Source organism: Camelus dromedarius, chromosome 32, assembly GCF_036321535.1.
Source record: "Camelus dromedarius isolate mCamDro1 chromosome 32, mCamDro1.pat, whole genome shotgun sequence".
In the NCBI taxonomy this organism is placed as follows: Eukaryota; Metazoa; Chordata; class Mammalia; order Artiodactyla; family Camelidae; genus Camelus; species Camelus dromedarius.
The window spans coordinates 17,813,897-17,827,591 of NC_087467.1; the positions used below are offsets into that span (position 1 = coordinate 17,813,897).

The window sequence follows — 13,695 nt, forward strand, 5'->3', positions numbered from 1 at the left end:
TTCTGTGTCCTCACAGCATTGTCACACACTCAGCTGATTTGTATTGGGCCATTTTCCTCCAAAATACTAAATTATCCAAGTGAATCACATTAAAGGTTGGTGTAAATGTTATTTGTTAGTTACGGTTGAGATGTCTGTAATCTTTTGTATTTATGTTCACTTTGTAGCCATCTGATTCTGTTCACATTACAAATGATGATGAAAGATTTCTACATCATCTAATCTCAGAGGAGAAGGAAAAAGATAGCTTTACTGCTGTGGTTATCACAGGGGTACAACCAGAACACATACTGTACTTGAAAAATTATTTCCTTCTTTGGACAAGACAGTTAGCGTAAGTATTTATATTTGATTCACAGCATATTTCTACTTATCTTTTTTAAGATAGAAAATATTACAGATACATTGAAGCCTCTTGGCTGTCTGCTCCTATCCCATTTCCTTCCCTCAGTACAAGAACCATTACTCAAATGTTAGTATTAAAATGGTCCTCTATTCTGTACATATTTACTGTAATGTATTAGTCATTACATGAAGCCAAGGCTTTTTGACAACTGTGGTAAAATAAACTTTAGAACTCATCAAATTCATCTCCCCTTTTCTGCGTTGCTTTTGCTGTATGGCGCCTATCATAATCTTCCATACCACATATTTTACGTAGTTTTGTCTGCCTTCCCCTCTTGGATTGTCATTTTTTTATGCATTGCTATATCCCCAGTGTTTCCTATAGATGCTCAATAAAGTTTATCAAATGAATGTATTGAGTCTATTAAAATTTTTAAAAAATGCATATGTGCCTGTATGACATGAGTAATACTGAAAATAAATCTAGGTGTATCTTTTCCAGGAAAACTTCTAGTGGGTATATTCCATTAGATCAAATCAGAGGTATATTTATTTAATGGCTGTAAGTTTTTTCCTCTTTAGACCATTGACTGGAATGTCTTCATGATTTGTATTAGCCTGAATTAATTAGTCTTGCAACAATGGATATACTTGCACAGAATCCATATTTTTAATAAAGTATCTTTTCACATTTATTCAAAGGGTTGTACTTATTTTGAGGTTTTTATTCATAAATATATACTGAGTTAAATTTTTTTATGGGGAAATAAATTTGATTTTAGGAATACCTTTGTCTTGAATATTGATGTTTATTGGCCCTGTATCCCAAGAGTTTTAATAAGACTTTGGAATCTTTCTTCTCTAAGAACATATTTTATTAGCTCTTTTATTATTTCTCTTAACCGAAGGAACTCAGTGTACATAAAAATATAGTTAGAACTTACTTTTGCTCTAAAAAGAAATAACATATAACCTTAACCATTATTTGAAACAAATACTTGCTAAGCTATTTATAGCACTCTTTCATAATGTATGGTTGTAAACTTACTGTTGATTATAATGTTAACTCTTTTGAGATGTCTGAAGAAAGATATCAAGATTTTCAGTGACTTCCTTTTTATCTTAGTGTTTTAAACTAGGATGATCAAAGTAATTTAAAAATTAAAATGTGTATGAAGAAATATTGTAAATTCCTACATGAGGAATAACTGCAGATATGATATGGAGAGATGTGGATAATTTCCCAAAATATAGTATTTTAAAACATTTTCTTAAAAAGTAAAGTAGCAAAGGTTTCTGAAGTGGTGGTTTTTGATGGGATAATGTTGAACTTATTAGTCTGGTTTTAGGAGTGCGGGGATTAGATTGCTTCAGTGCTGTAGGAAAAGAAAGATGAGAGTTATAGAATGATACTTTCACATTGGGGACATAAGTTAAAGATACCCAGTCCTGTATATTCCCTGATACTTGAGTCCTTCCAAAACATCACTGAAAAGTAGAATCATACTCTTACCTTCTAGTTTCAGTTTTACTTGATAAACTGTACTTAAAGTATGTGAGCTTTGAAGTTAGAAAGACTTGAACTCCCTGCCACCCCCCTTGCAAACTCTAATTCTGTGACCTTAGGTAAATTATATAAATTTCTTGCATTCTGATTTCTGTATCTATAAAATGAAGGGTAGTAATACCTAAATCTTAGGACTGTTTTTACCATTAAATGGTTTACTGTGTTTAAAAATACTTAATATATTTTGGTACCTAGTAGGTTGTGCCAAATAGTAGCTACAAAATTTTTTTGGGTAGATGATTAGATGAAATTTTAAATTAGATGTAATTTTATGTGAATTAAAACTATGAAGTTATTCTTCTGTATTTTAGGCATATTTATCATTACTATATTCATGGCCCAAAAGGAAATGAAAAACGTACATCAAAAGAAGTTGGACCTTTTAACAACATTGATATTGAAGTAAGATAAAATTCCTTCTTAAAATACGGTGAATTATTATCTGTTCTATTTCCAAGTGACTGTGGATAAGAAAAATCAGTCAGTAGATAGCCCGTTTACTCCTCTGTTCTTGTCTTTTACCAAACCACTTTGTTAATTTGATATCCAAGTAAAGAGATCATTCCTAGATGTGTTTTTTTTTTTTTTGAACCTTTGTTTAATACAGTATTTGGTTTCTCTTTTCTGCATCTTCTATAGAGATGGGCTGTTGCTGAATATCTTGTCTCTAAACAGGGAGGAAAGGGGACATAAACAGTTTTCCTTTTGTGCATAGAAGTCTTCTGGTGAAGTAAGACTTAAGATAACAGAACACTTAAGTGTTGAGTTCTCAGTATCCTTGCCCCACACGTCAGGAAGAATTTCATGTACATCTTTCCTCCTGTAGCAGAAAACCTTGAATTAAATGTCCTCACCACTTATATGTCCTTCGGCTCTGCTTTGCTGTTTCTTTGCCTACTTTCTATTTTTCAGTAGTGTGTTTCTTACTGAAATGCTATTTAGAGCTGTTTAGCCCAAATACAAATATATATATTTTATTAAGGTAGATGATTACTTGTACAAATAAAAGTAGTTTTTGCCTGTTCTGTTGTTGGATCACAGCTGAGAATAAAAATAAAGTCACTATAGAATTTAATTGTTTTTGTTTTATTTTTATTTTAGATTTCTATGTTTGAAAAAGGGAAGACACCTAAGATTGTCAACCTAAGGGAAATACAAGATGACATGCAGACGTTGTATATAAATACAGCAGCTGATAGTTTTGAGTTCAAGGCTCATGTTGAAGGAGATGGTGTAGTGGAAGGGATCATTCGATATCACCCTTTCTTATATGATAGAGAAACATACCCCGATGATCCATGCTTTCCAAGTATGTTAATCTGTTATCTTAGCTACAGAATGTGAAGTTGTGATTTAGGATAGTGATTGTTTTCTTAATAATTATTATTAGTTGGGCTGTTAAGGTTAGATAAATTTCAAAACTTTTTTCCTTATGCAAAGCTTCTTAAATTGTTAAGGTATTTGTAATTTTTATGATTCTTAAATTTGGTGTATATTCACTTCCAGGTGAATAAGGCACTGGCTTTCAGAAACATTATATATTCTTTTATCATAGATCTCTTACTGAACTTTTAGCCACGTAGTGCATAGTAATCCTTTATAAATTCCCCATATTTTCTTTCTGTTATCTTTGTGGGTATTTATAAAGAAGTTTTAAATTTTATGTAGTCATACCAGTTTTTTCTTTATGCCTTCTGATTTTGTCTAGCTGTAGAAAGGCTTCTTATACCCCAAGATTATAAAAAGATCTGTTGTTTTTTCCGTAATTATTTGATGTTTAGATTTTTAATACATCTGTAATCTCCTTTTGTGTGTGTAGGATGAGATCAGGCTTTAACTTAGTATTTTCCGCACGGGCTTTCAGTTTCCTAGAACCGATTATTGAATGTGAAGATTTTTGTAATAGTTTGAAATACCACTTTCATAATAATACAAAGTTCCCATAAGTACTTAGATCTGGATTGTTCTCTATAAGGTATTGATCTACTTTGTGTTTTCATTCATGAGTAATGATACTCTCTTGTCCTTTATACTGTATATTGATATCTGTAGGGCAAGATACTCATCATTGTTCTTTTTTGAGAAAATTCTTAATTCTTAGTCTTTCGATCTTTTGAATAAACTTTGGAATCACTTTGTATCTTACTTTGACTTGAAAAATAAATTCTCCTGGGATTACTGAGATTGAATTAAATTCACAAATAAACAATATTAAATTTTCTCATTCAGAATAATTCCTTAGTGTATCCTTAGTGCTGTGGAACCAGATTTCCTGTTTTGAATTCTATCTTTGCCACTTTCTGTTGTATAAACTTTGGCTGACTACTGCCTACCTCCATTTCCTTATCAGTGAAATAGTTCATGCCTTGAAGTGCTGTGAGGGTTGAATAAGAAACTGCTTCAAGTCCTTAGAATAGTGCCCAACATTGTCTAGTGAGTTCTCAATGCATGTTATTACTCAGTGACTCTGCCTCTCATGAAGTCTCTGGCCTGTTTTTAATTTGCGATTTGTAATTTCTGTGTGCTTATAGGCGAAAAGATAAAGTTCTTCAAATGATGTCTTAAAATAAGAGCCAGTAAGTTGAATAATGATGAGAGAGATTCTCTAGGAGCTTTTTGTTTTGATTGAAGGGGACTTTTACTTAGGGACTTCTTGTGAGGACTTCTTTGGGTTTTTTCAGGGGGAGAAGGCTTTATTGAGGGGTTGGGGAAGAATGACTTAATGCCAGAATATCTGGGGTATTACTATATCAGTATCAGAATGTTTGAATTTAATTTATCTGAATATATGAAAATGTATTATTGACAAACATAAAAATGTTGTGGACAGCTGTGCTTTATAGTAGGTTATAATTCTAGCTGTATCATATAAAGTAAACTTAAATTCAGTATTAATTTGTCCAAAGTAGGCAATTTGCTGCTGCTAGACATCATAGCTTTCCCAGATGATTTTTTCTGTAAATATACTGGTTCTGACAGAATTGTGCAACTTGTGTTTAGGTACAGGATTCAAGCTCCTGTATTTATAAATAGGTTTTAAAGATTGAAGGCTCGGTAGCTAGTATAGTACTCCTAGCACAGAATGATTAGTATGTAAGTTACTATTGACATTTCAATGAGAAACACTACTGGTGATGTGGAATCACTTTGAAAATCTGCCTTTCTGAGGGCAAACTAAGAATAAAGCTACTTTTAGGTTTTATAGACTGCAGTGTTAAAGATCATAAGAGTTTTTGTTACCATTTCTCTGAAACACTTTAACATTTCACTTATAGTGCTTGATTTCTCAGTGGTAAAAATTGCATATACTTTATAGCAGTGAACATTTTGTTCCACTTCTTCCTTTCTTCTAGAATTAAAAGATGAAGACGATGATGATGATTGTTTCATACTTGAGAAGGCAGCAAGAGGGAAAAGGCCTATTTTTGAATGTTTTTGGAACGGACGACTAATACCATATACATCTGTTGAAGAGTAAGTTCTGATTTTTGCTGAAATTATATTGTTTTATGATCTACTTTTTTTGCTAACTAATATTTTGTTCTGTTCAAGCTTTGACTGGTGTACTCCTCCTAAGAAGAGAGGACTTGCACCAATTGAATGCTACAATAGGATATCTGGTGCATTATTCACCAATGACAAATTCCAAGTCAGCACAAATAAACTGACCTTTATGGATCTTGAGCTAAAATTGAAAGATAAGAACACTCTTTTTACAAGGATTTTGAATGGACAGGTATGGTTTTAAATATCGTTTTGAATATTTGCGCATATTCTATTGTAAGTACAACAAAAGTCACTACTGTAAGTTTTTAACCAACAATTTGCATACTTTTCATTTTATTTAATCAAAAGAATATAAATTTTAATTTGTGAGCTTTTGTTCACTCAGAAATTTCAAACTGAGTAAATCTTGTATGGATAAAATGTACAGGTCTTTATCAGATCTTAATATCTAGACTTTGACATAGTGAATAGAAGCTACAGAAGCATGTCCATTTGATAAGAGCATAAAAAAACCATTTTATCTAATTCAGGGGTTATGTTTGTATATTAATAACCTAAATATGTATTTTAATCTAATCATGAAGGTGAAAGAGAGATAGAACTGTGAAATACTTTGGGCTAAAAGGGACTTTGGGATTGATTGATATTAAAATATGCACATTAATCAATAGAAAACGAATGATAAATTTTTTTAAAAAGCAGAATAGAACTAGTGTATTTTTATTCTGCCTAAACAGCTGAGGAACTTTTACTTGATACTAATCTTCAGTAGTTTACTGTTACGTTGCCAAGAGATGGGTGCATTTGTTCTAAACTTAAAATTGCTGGGGCAGACTATCCCATTCCTAGTTAATAATTTTAATATTCTTATCAAGTTGACAAAAGTGACAACAGTTAATTTGCTGATTTAGGGAAGGAGTTGGTGTCTGGGAACAGAGTTGAGGGAAGATTTCCTTGAAAATGTATGCCATTTTGGAGTGTTTACTATGTACATGTATTTCTTATTCAAATAACTTTAAAATCAAAATTTTAATGATGAAGATACTGGTTTTCTTAACTGCAAGCTGCAAAAACTTAAGCTGAAATCATTTTTTTAACTTAATACATTTTAAAGTTTAGTCAGTTTACAATGTTGTGTTAATTTCTGGTGTACAGCACAATACTTCAGACAATAGGAGCATACATTCATTCTCATTTTCTTCTTCAACATAGGTTACTACAAGATATTGAATATGGTTCCCTGTGCTATACAGTATAAACTTGTTGTTTATGAAATCATTTTTAATTTTGCCCCATTTTCATTTGGAAATGTATATTGTAGGGTAAGGTATGTAGGGAGACTGAACTTCTGTAATTTTATGCGTTGTTTTCTGTTTAAGCATGTGCTGTGGAGATTGTCTTCCTTATTCATTCTCCTGAAGACTAGCATTAAACACATTTATAGTAGCTTATGATGGAATGTAAATCTCTATACTATCTCCCAGCAGGATGTGAAGAATGATAAGCAATAAAACATTTTCTTCTTATGTATTATTAGAAAACAATTTTTGTTTTATGACTTTTTTGAATAAATATATATATATATAAAAATACATAATTAAAAGGAAAAATGTGTTTTGCAAAGCAGTGTTTCTTAAGCTTTTTTTTCACTATCACCCTGTAAAAGAGCCTTTTTAAACTTTCCACCTTCCCCACTTGCTCCCACTACATTTTAATACCATAGATATACCATATATATACCATATATATGTTTAAGTACATATGTATGTATATCTGTGCGTGATACATAAAAAGATATTTTCATTGCCCTGTTGAGAATGTGCGTGGTTCACAGTAAGAGGGCTTCAAACTACCCCTTTCCCATGACCAGCTAGTTTTCCTCCTAGGCAGCCAGTGTTGGTAATTTTTTGGTGTATCCTAGGATTTAAAACAGGGAAGGAAGTCTTTGTTGGTATTAACCATTGAGACCTTGGGTCCAAGGATGGTACAGAGATTTTCTTTCTTTAGTAATGCATTTGTTAAAAATCTAAATTTGTATGGGAGAAGGATCCAGCAAAATAGTTTAGTGTTTTTATTAGCTTTTCTGGGGTGGATGGGTATGTGGAAGGACGAATGGAATGAATGAGAAGTGTCTGTTGTATTTGTTTATTAGTAGCTGTATTTCATAGAACACTTTAAAATTTTACAGGAGCAACGAATGAAAATTGACAGAGAATTTGCTTTATGGCTGAAGGACTGTCATGAAAAGTATGACAAACAAATAAAATTTACACTTTTTAAAGGAATAATTACACGTCCTGATCTTCCTTCAAAAAAACAGGGCCCCTGGGCAACTTACTCAGCAATAGAATGGGATGGGAAAATATACAAAGCAGGACAACTGGTAAGTTTAACTTATTTTTAGATTCGATTTTTAGTAGAATTTGAAACTAAATTAGATATATTAGAATTTATCAACAGCTAAAGATGATATGTGTATTCTTGGTTCCTCCAGAGCCAGAAAAAAATGAAAAGACCAACTGATTTAATTACATAATTTAACAGGACTTTTTTTTTTAAACTTGATTTTTACCAAGTCTCAGTTAGAAAGACTTTTATTGTTTCTTGCACTAAACTTTATTCAGATGGAGAATTTCTTTTTTTTTTTAAATGTGATATGAAGAAAAGATTTTTCATCTAATTTTTACTGAATACCTGCTGCTTGTGGAGCATGCAGAATCTGGGAGATATATTTTGTCCTTCAGGCTGTTCGAGCCTGAAAACTGGGATAATCTAAGCAAAGTAATAATAGGTAAGAAGGGAGTAATTGCTGTGAAAATAGAGAATGAGTAGTACTTCCATAGTTCAGAAGGAGAGAGTTTTCTGACTTTGGTTAGCCTGGAAGAAGAGCGGAAATCATACAATTCTTTAGGTATGAAGTAGCATTTGTATGGACCTTGAAAGAGGTAGTGGCTCAGCTTTACAGAGGTACTTATGAAGATAATAAATCCATAAATGTGACACTCATCATTATATATTGAAAGCCTTAGAAATGGATCACCTCAAAAAAGTAGTGTGTGTAGCTAGAGCTACTTTTCCAACATTTAGAAGTTAGCAGAATGAAAAAGAAAAGCAGGCAAAGGAGAATGAAAGGGATAATATGGTGAGAGAGAAGGAAACCAAGAGAATAAGGTATCTGTGAAGTCAAGTGAAGAGTTAGAAGGAGGGAGTGATCAGTTTTGTCAAATTCTGTGTGGTGGTCAAGTAAATGCTTTCTCAGAGAAGATAATCTGAGCACAAAGACAGGTAATGGGGAAACAACCAGCAGCAGAGTTGGCTTGCCACAACCTTTTCTTGTGTGTGAAGAGAAATAGTTTAGAAAGGAAATGAGGCTGGAAGGTGGGCTTGATGTAAACTCTTGTAGTCCTTGTTTGGAATTTTTTAATTAGACTAATGGAAATCACTCTTAGATTTTTCAAGCCAGGTAAGGAAAAGAAATACATTACAGAAAGTTTTGAGCTAATTTATTTGAAAGAAATGATAACTTTATAAGTCACTATTCACAGTCTACAAGCAAGATCTTATGGGGGAAAATGTTTTGAGATACTTACATTCATAGTAATTGACTTTGAAGGTGTTACGGACCTTTTAGACACGTGCATAGCTATGTCATTTTTGTATGAAGAAGCTGGTGTGTCTTTATCAATGTATGTTACAGATAAGTGGAGAACTTCACAAATATAACTATTAGAATATTAAAATGCATTTTTTTGTTAAATTTTTCTAATGATGCTGAGTTTTTTCTGGTATAAAATAGTTTTGTTAAATAATTGCTAATATTAAATCTATTTTTCTAAATAAATATTAATACTAAAGTCTTTCTTTAAAACCAAATATTAGGTCAAGACAATCAAGACACTTCCTCTCTTTTATGGAAGTATTGTAAAATTTTTCCTTTATGGTGATCATGATGGAGAAGTATATGCTACAGGAGGAGAGGTTCAAATTGCAATGGTAAGGCCCTGAGTACTGAAAAATATGTATTGAAAGTCTCCTGGTACTACTCGTTTTCTTTTGCTTAATTGTTAAAATAAAGATACAGTATTCTATTTTGCCTTATATTTGGCTTTTTCAAAATTAGATAAAGTAGTGGTAGCATGAATTTTTATGCTTCATATTTGGTGTTTTTAACAATCTGTAGAACTTAACATCTGTGTGCCCAATGTTTAACAAATGTTACATATATTATTGCTAGTTATCACAGTAATTTTGTAAAGTGCACATTTCATCCAAGGCCCACAAACATAAACATTGGAGCTAGAATTCTGTCTTGAGAATGGATAACTTCAAAACTAGAGTGGGTTTTATCCCTGTACAATGCTCTTATTAAAATTACAGTTGTATTTAATTAAGCATAAGGATGTTTACTTGAAAAATGGAAATAAACACTGTGGTATTATGTAATAATAATAGCTATATGATTTATATACATAATTAGGATAAAAATTTGTTTCTTTGGAAGGAATGAATGTTCTCGTTGCAGCTAAATTTAAATATATGTATTTTTAATATTGGTATAAATAAATTTATTTATTCAGGAACCTCAAGCACTGTATGATGAAGTAAGAACTGTGCCAATTGCAAAGCTGGATAGGACAGTAGCTGAGAAAGCTGTGAAAAAATATGTAGAAGATGAAATGGCAAGGTAATTTATATTTCAAAATGCATGGTAAAAAACAAACAAACAAGAAAAATCAAAAGGAATTGAGCTTTTAGCTGTTCTTGAGTGTACTGTCATACTCTTCTAAGTGGGCACTTACAGTCTCAGCTGTCTGTATGGTGACAGACTTCTTGCTGTTAAAAAAAAAAACCTGAGAGCTCTAATTATAAAAACAGAATCCTGTTATTTGTTTTATAGAAAAATGAGGAAATCTTACATCTCTAAAGTATCACTGTTACAGGCACTATAATTAAGTTTATTAAAGAATGAAAAACTTTGGCCTGCAACTAGAAGAGAATGGTAGTAACTGCTGAGAGGCAAAGATTAGTACAGAAGAAGTAAAAGGAAGTTGAAAAAACTGTTTGTGGTTCTTGTATAGCTAATGATAGTTACTTTGATTTTTACTGAATCTCATTCATTCTTTTATTGGTAGAGTTTATCCTATCTCCCAAAAGTAGCTGGTAAATGAATAAAAAAATCACAAGAAATGGACAATTCCTGGCTCTTAACAGCAAGAGATTTTGTTTTTTGTCTTCATAGCCACAGAACTGGTTGAGGAGAAAATGTTTAGATTTATTAATCATATAGAATTTCAGATTTAACCTTTCAAAATAAATTAGAAATAAATATTAAAGTTTATAGTAACTTTTATTTTGAAATATAAGACCATAATTAAGACAGTTCATGAAACATTAATATGCTGGTTTCATAATAGGCTCCCTGATAGATTGTCAGTAACTTGGCCTGAAGGAGATGAATTATTGCCAAATGAGATTAGGCCTGCTGGAACCCCCATTGGTATGTTTTTTGTTTTTTGTTTTGTGTGTGTGTTTGTGTGTGTGCGTGTGTTTTATTACTGAGAAAATGCTTGTGTCTTAACATTTCATGGTAAAAACACTCTGGAAAAAAAAATCTGTAAAACACTCTGTATGAAGACCTAGCAGATTAGTCAGATTCTTTGGGTATAACTAAGACATTCTTATTTTAAATTTTGGACTGATAGGTGCATTGAGAATTGAAATACTGAATAAAAAAGGAGAAGCAATGCAAAAACTTCCAGGAACAAGTCATGGAGGGTCAAAGAAACTCCTGGTTGAGCTCAAAGTTATATTACACTGTGAGTATACAAACTAATTTGGATCTTTAATATTGTTCTTAAAGGTATAATACATATTTTAACATCTTCGTATAATTATTGATGACCAAGCAATCTGATAGTGGGCTTGATTAAAGTTAGGAGTTTCAGGTGTGTTATGAATAATTCATTTTTTAAAAAATCAATAGTTCTCTGAGGGTTTTTGTTTTTTTTTAACACTTTATTCTGAATTTTCCCACATAGGTAACTGGTATAAAATAAAGATATGGTTTATATACATATAGGAATTTGTACTGAATAGGCATTTAGATTGGTGGATAATCCTTAAGATTCCCTTCTAAATAAAAGTGCTGTGGTTCTCAATCTATGGGTAGAAGTACTTGTTTCAGATGAGATGCCTGGCCCACTGTTAGGTAAAGGGAAAGAACTGCTGTTATTACTCATTTTGCATTTTCCTAATTTGAATCATTTTGTTTGTTGACTTTCTTGTCTATTGTTTTTTTTTGTCTTGACTGCCTGAAAGTATTTTCAATAATCCGTTCTTTCACTGTATACTTGGATTTCTAATTTATGGATTTTAAAGACACGGTGTTTTATTCAATATGTATTAATTTCCAACATTTAAAAACTAGTCAGTGATAGTGTATACTTTCATTGTATAAATGTTTTATTAGACCTCAGCAGCATTGAACAGTTTGGCTAACTCACTTTTTGTCCATCTCCAGAACTTTTTTTATTATTCCAACCTGAAACTCTGTAGTTATAAATTCCAGTTACTCCCTCCCCTCATCCTATGGAAATCACTTTTCTTTCTTTTTTTTTTTTGGCGGGGGGACGTAATTTTATTTTTTTATTTATTTAATATAACATATATAAAAATATATTTTATTTATATATTATAATATACAATATAATGTATTATAATATATCAATATATTATATTATATATTATTTATATATATATATATAAAGGAGGTCTGCTGATTTTGAACCCAGGACCTCGTGCATGCTAAGCACATGCTCTACCGTTGAGATATACCCTCCCACCTCACTTTTCTACTTTGTCTCTGTGAATTTTACTATTTTAGATATCTCATATAAATAGAATCATGTAATATTTGTTCTTTGTGTCTAGCTTATTTCACTTAGCATATCTTCAAATTCCATATGTGTTATTGGCATGTGTCAGAATTTCCTTACTTTTTAAAGCTAAATATTCTGTTACATGTCTATTTTTTGTTTACCTATTCATCCTTTAATGGACACTTAGGTTCATTCCACACTTTAGCTTTTAAAAATGATGATAGTATGAACTTTGGTGTACAGATATCTTTTCAAGTCCCTGATTTCAATTCTTTTGGGTATATACTCAAGTGTGGAATTGCTAGATCATATACTAATTCTGTATTATTTTTCACAGTGGCAGCACCGTTTTACATTCCCATCAGCAGTACACAAGGGTTCTAATATCTTCACATCCTTCCCAACATATGTTATTTTCTGTTTTTTTTTTTTAATTTTTTTTTTTTATAAAACTCATCCTAATTGTGGTATGTCACTTACTGTGGTTTTGATTTGCATTACCTGTTATCAGTGAAATTGAGCATCTCTGCATGTGCTTATTGGCCATCTTTGGAGAAATGTCCATTCAAATCCTTCGTTCATTTTGAAATTAGATGGGTTTTTTTGTTGTTAAGTTGTAGAAGTTATGCATTTTGGGTAATAATCCATCTTCAGATACATGATTTTCATATATTTTCTTCCAGTCTGGGTTGCTTTGTGGGTTTCCTTTCCCCCCAGTGATGGTGTCGTTTTATGCAGAAAAGTTTTTAGTTTTGATCTAGTCCAGTTTATTTTTCCTTCTGTTGCCTATGCTTTTGATGTCAAATACAAGAAGTCATTGCCAAATCCAGCATCATAAAGCTTTTCTTGAATGTTTTAGAGTTTTACAGTTTTAGTTCTTACATTTAGTTCTTTGATCTGTTTTGAGTTAACTTTTATATAGGTTAACTTCTTTTGTATATTAACTTTTGCATGTGGATATCTGGTTTTCCCAGCACCATTATGTCAAATAGACTGTCTTTTCCCCCATTGCCTGGTCTAGTAACGTCGTCAAAAGTCATTTGACCATATATATGTGCAATGATTTCTTCTTGGCTCTTTATCCATTGGTCTGTATGCCTGTCCTTAAACACTAATACCACAGTATTCAAATTACTGTAGCTTTGTAGTAAAATTTAAAATCGGGAAGTGTGAGTCCTCCATCTTTGTTTTTCTTTTTCAAGATCATTTTTGCTGTTTGTGTCCCTTGAGATTTCATATGAATTTACAATGGATTTTATATTTCTGCAAAAAATGGCATTTTGATAGGTATTACATTGAATCTGTAGACCAGTTGGGTTATTAGTGTCATCTTAATAGTCTGTGAACATGATTTTGAATTGTGCACGTTTTCTGAATTTGTTTATTAGCTCTAAAATT

The 13,695-nt window shown here is 31.7% G+C and overlaps 1 protein-coding gene across 2 annotated transcripts in view; it reads left to right on the top strand.

Annotated features, from left to right (window-relative positions):
• SMCHD1 (structural maintenance of chromosomes flexible hinge domain containing 1) overlaps positions 1–13,695 on the top strand; it is a 114,844-nt gene that overhangs the window by 30,659 nt on the left and 70,490 nt on the right. For both annotated transcript variants that reach the window (XM_031439119.2, XM_010976525.3), the window contains exons 8-17: positions 168–334; positions 2,224–2,314; positions 3,014–3,221; positions 5,266–5,386; positions 5,465–5,648; positions 7,608–7,802; positions 9,299–9,412; positions 9,997–10,103; positions 10,834–10,916; positions 11,122–11,235. In XM_031439119.2, the coding sequence (XP_031294979.2) occupies positions 168–334; positions 2,224–2,314; positions 3,014–3,221; positions 5,266–5,386; positions 5,465–5,648; positions 7,608–7,802; positions 9,299–9,412; positions 9,997–10,103; positions 10,834–10,916; positions 11,122–11,235 (1,384 nt within the window). The remainder of the gene's footprint in view (positions 1–167; positions 335–2,223; positions 2,315–3,013; positions 3,222–5,265; positions 5,387–5,464; positions 5,649–7,607; positions 7,803–9,298; positions 9,413–9,996; positions 10,104–10,833; positions 10,917–11,121; positions 11,236–13,695) is intronic.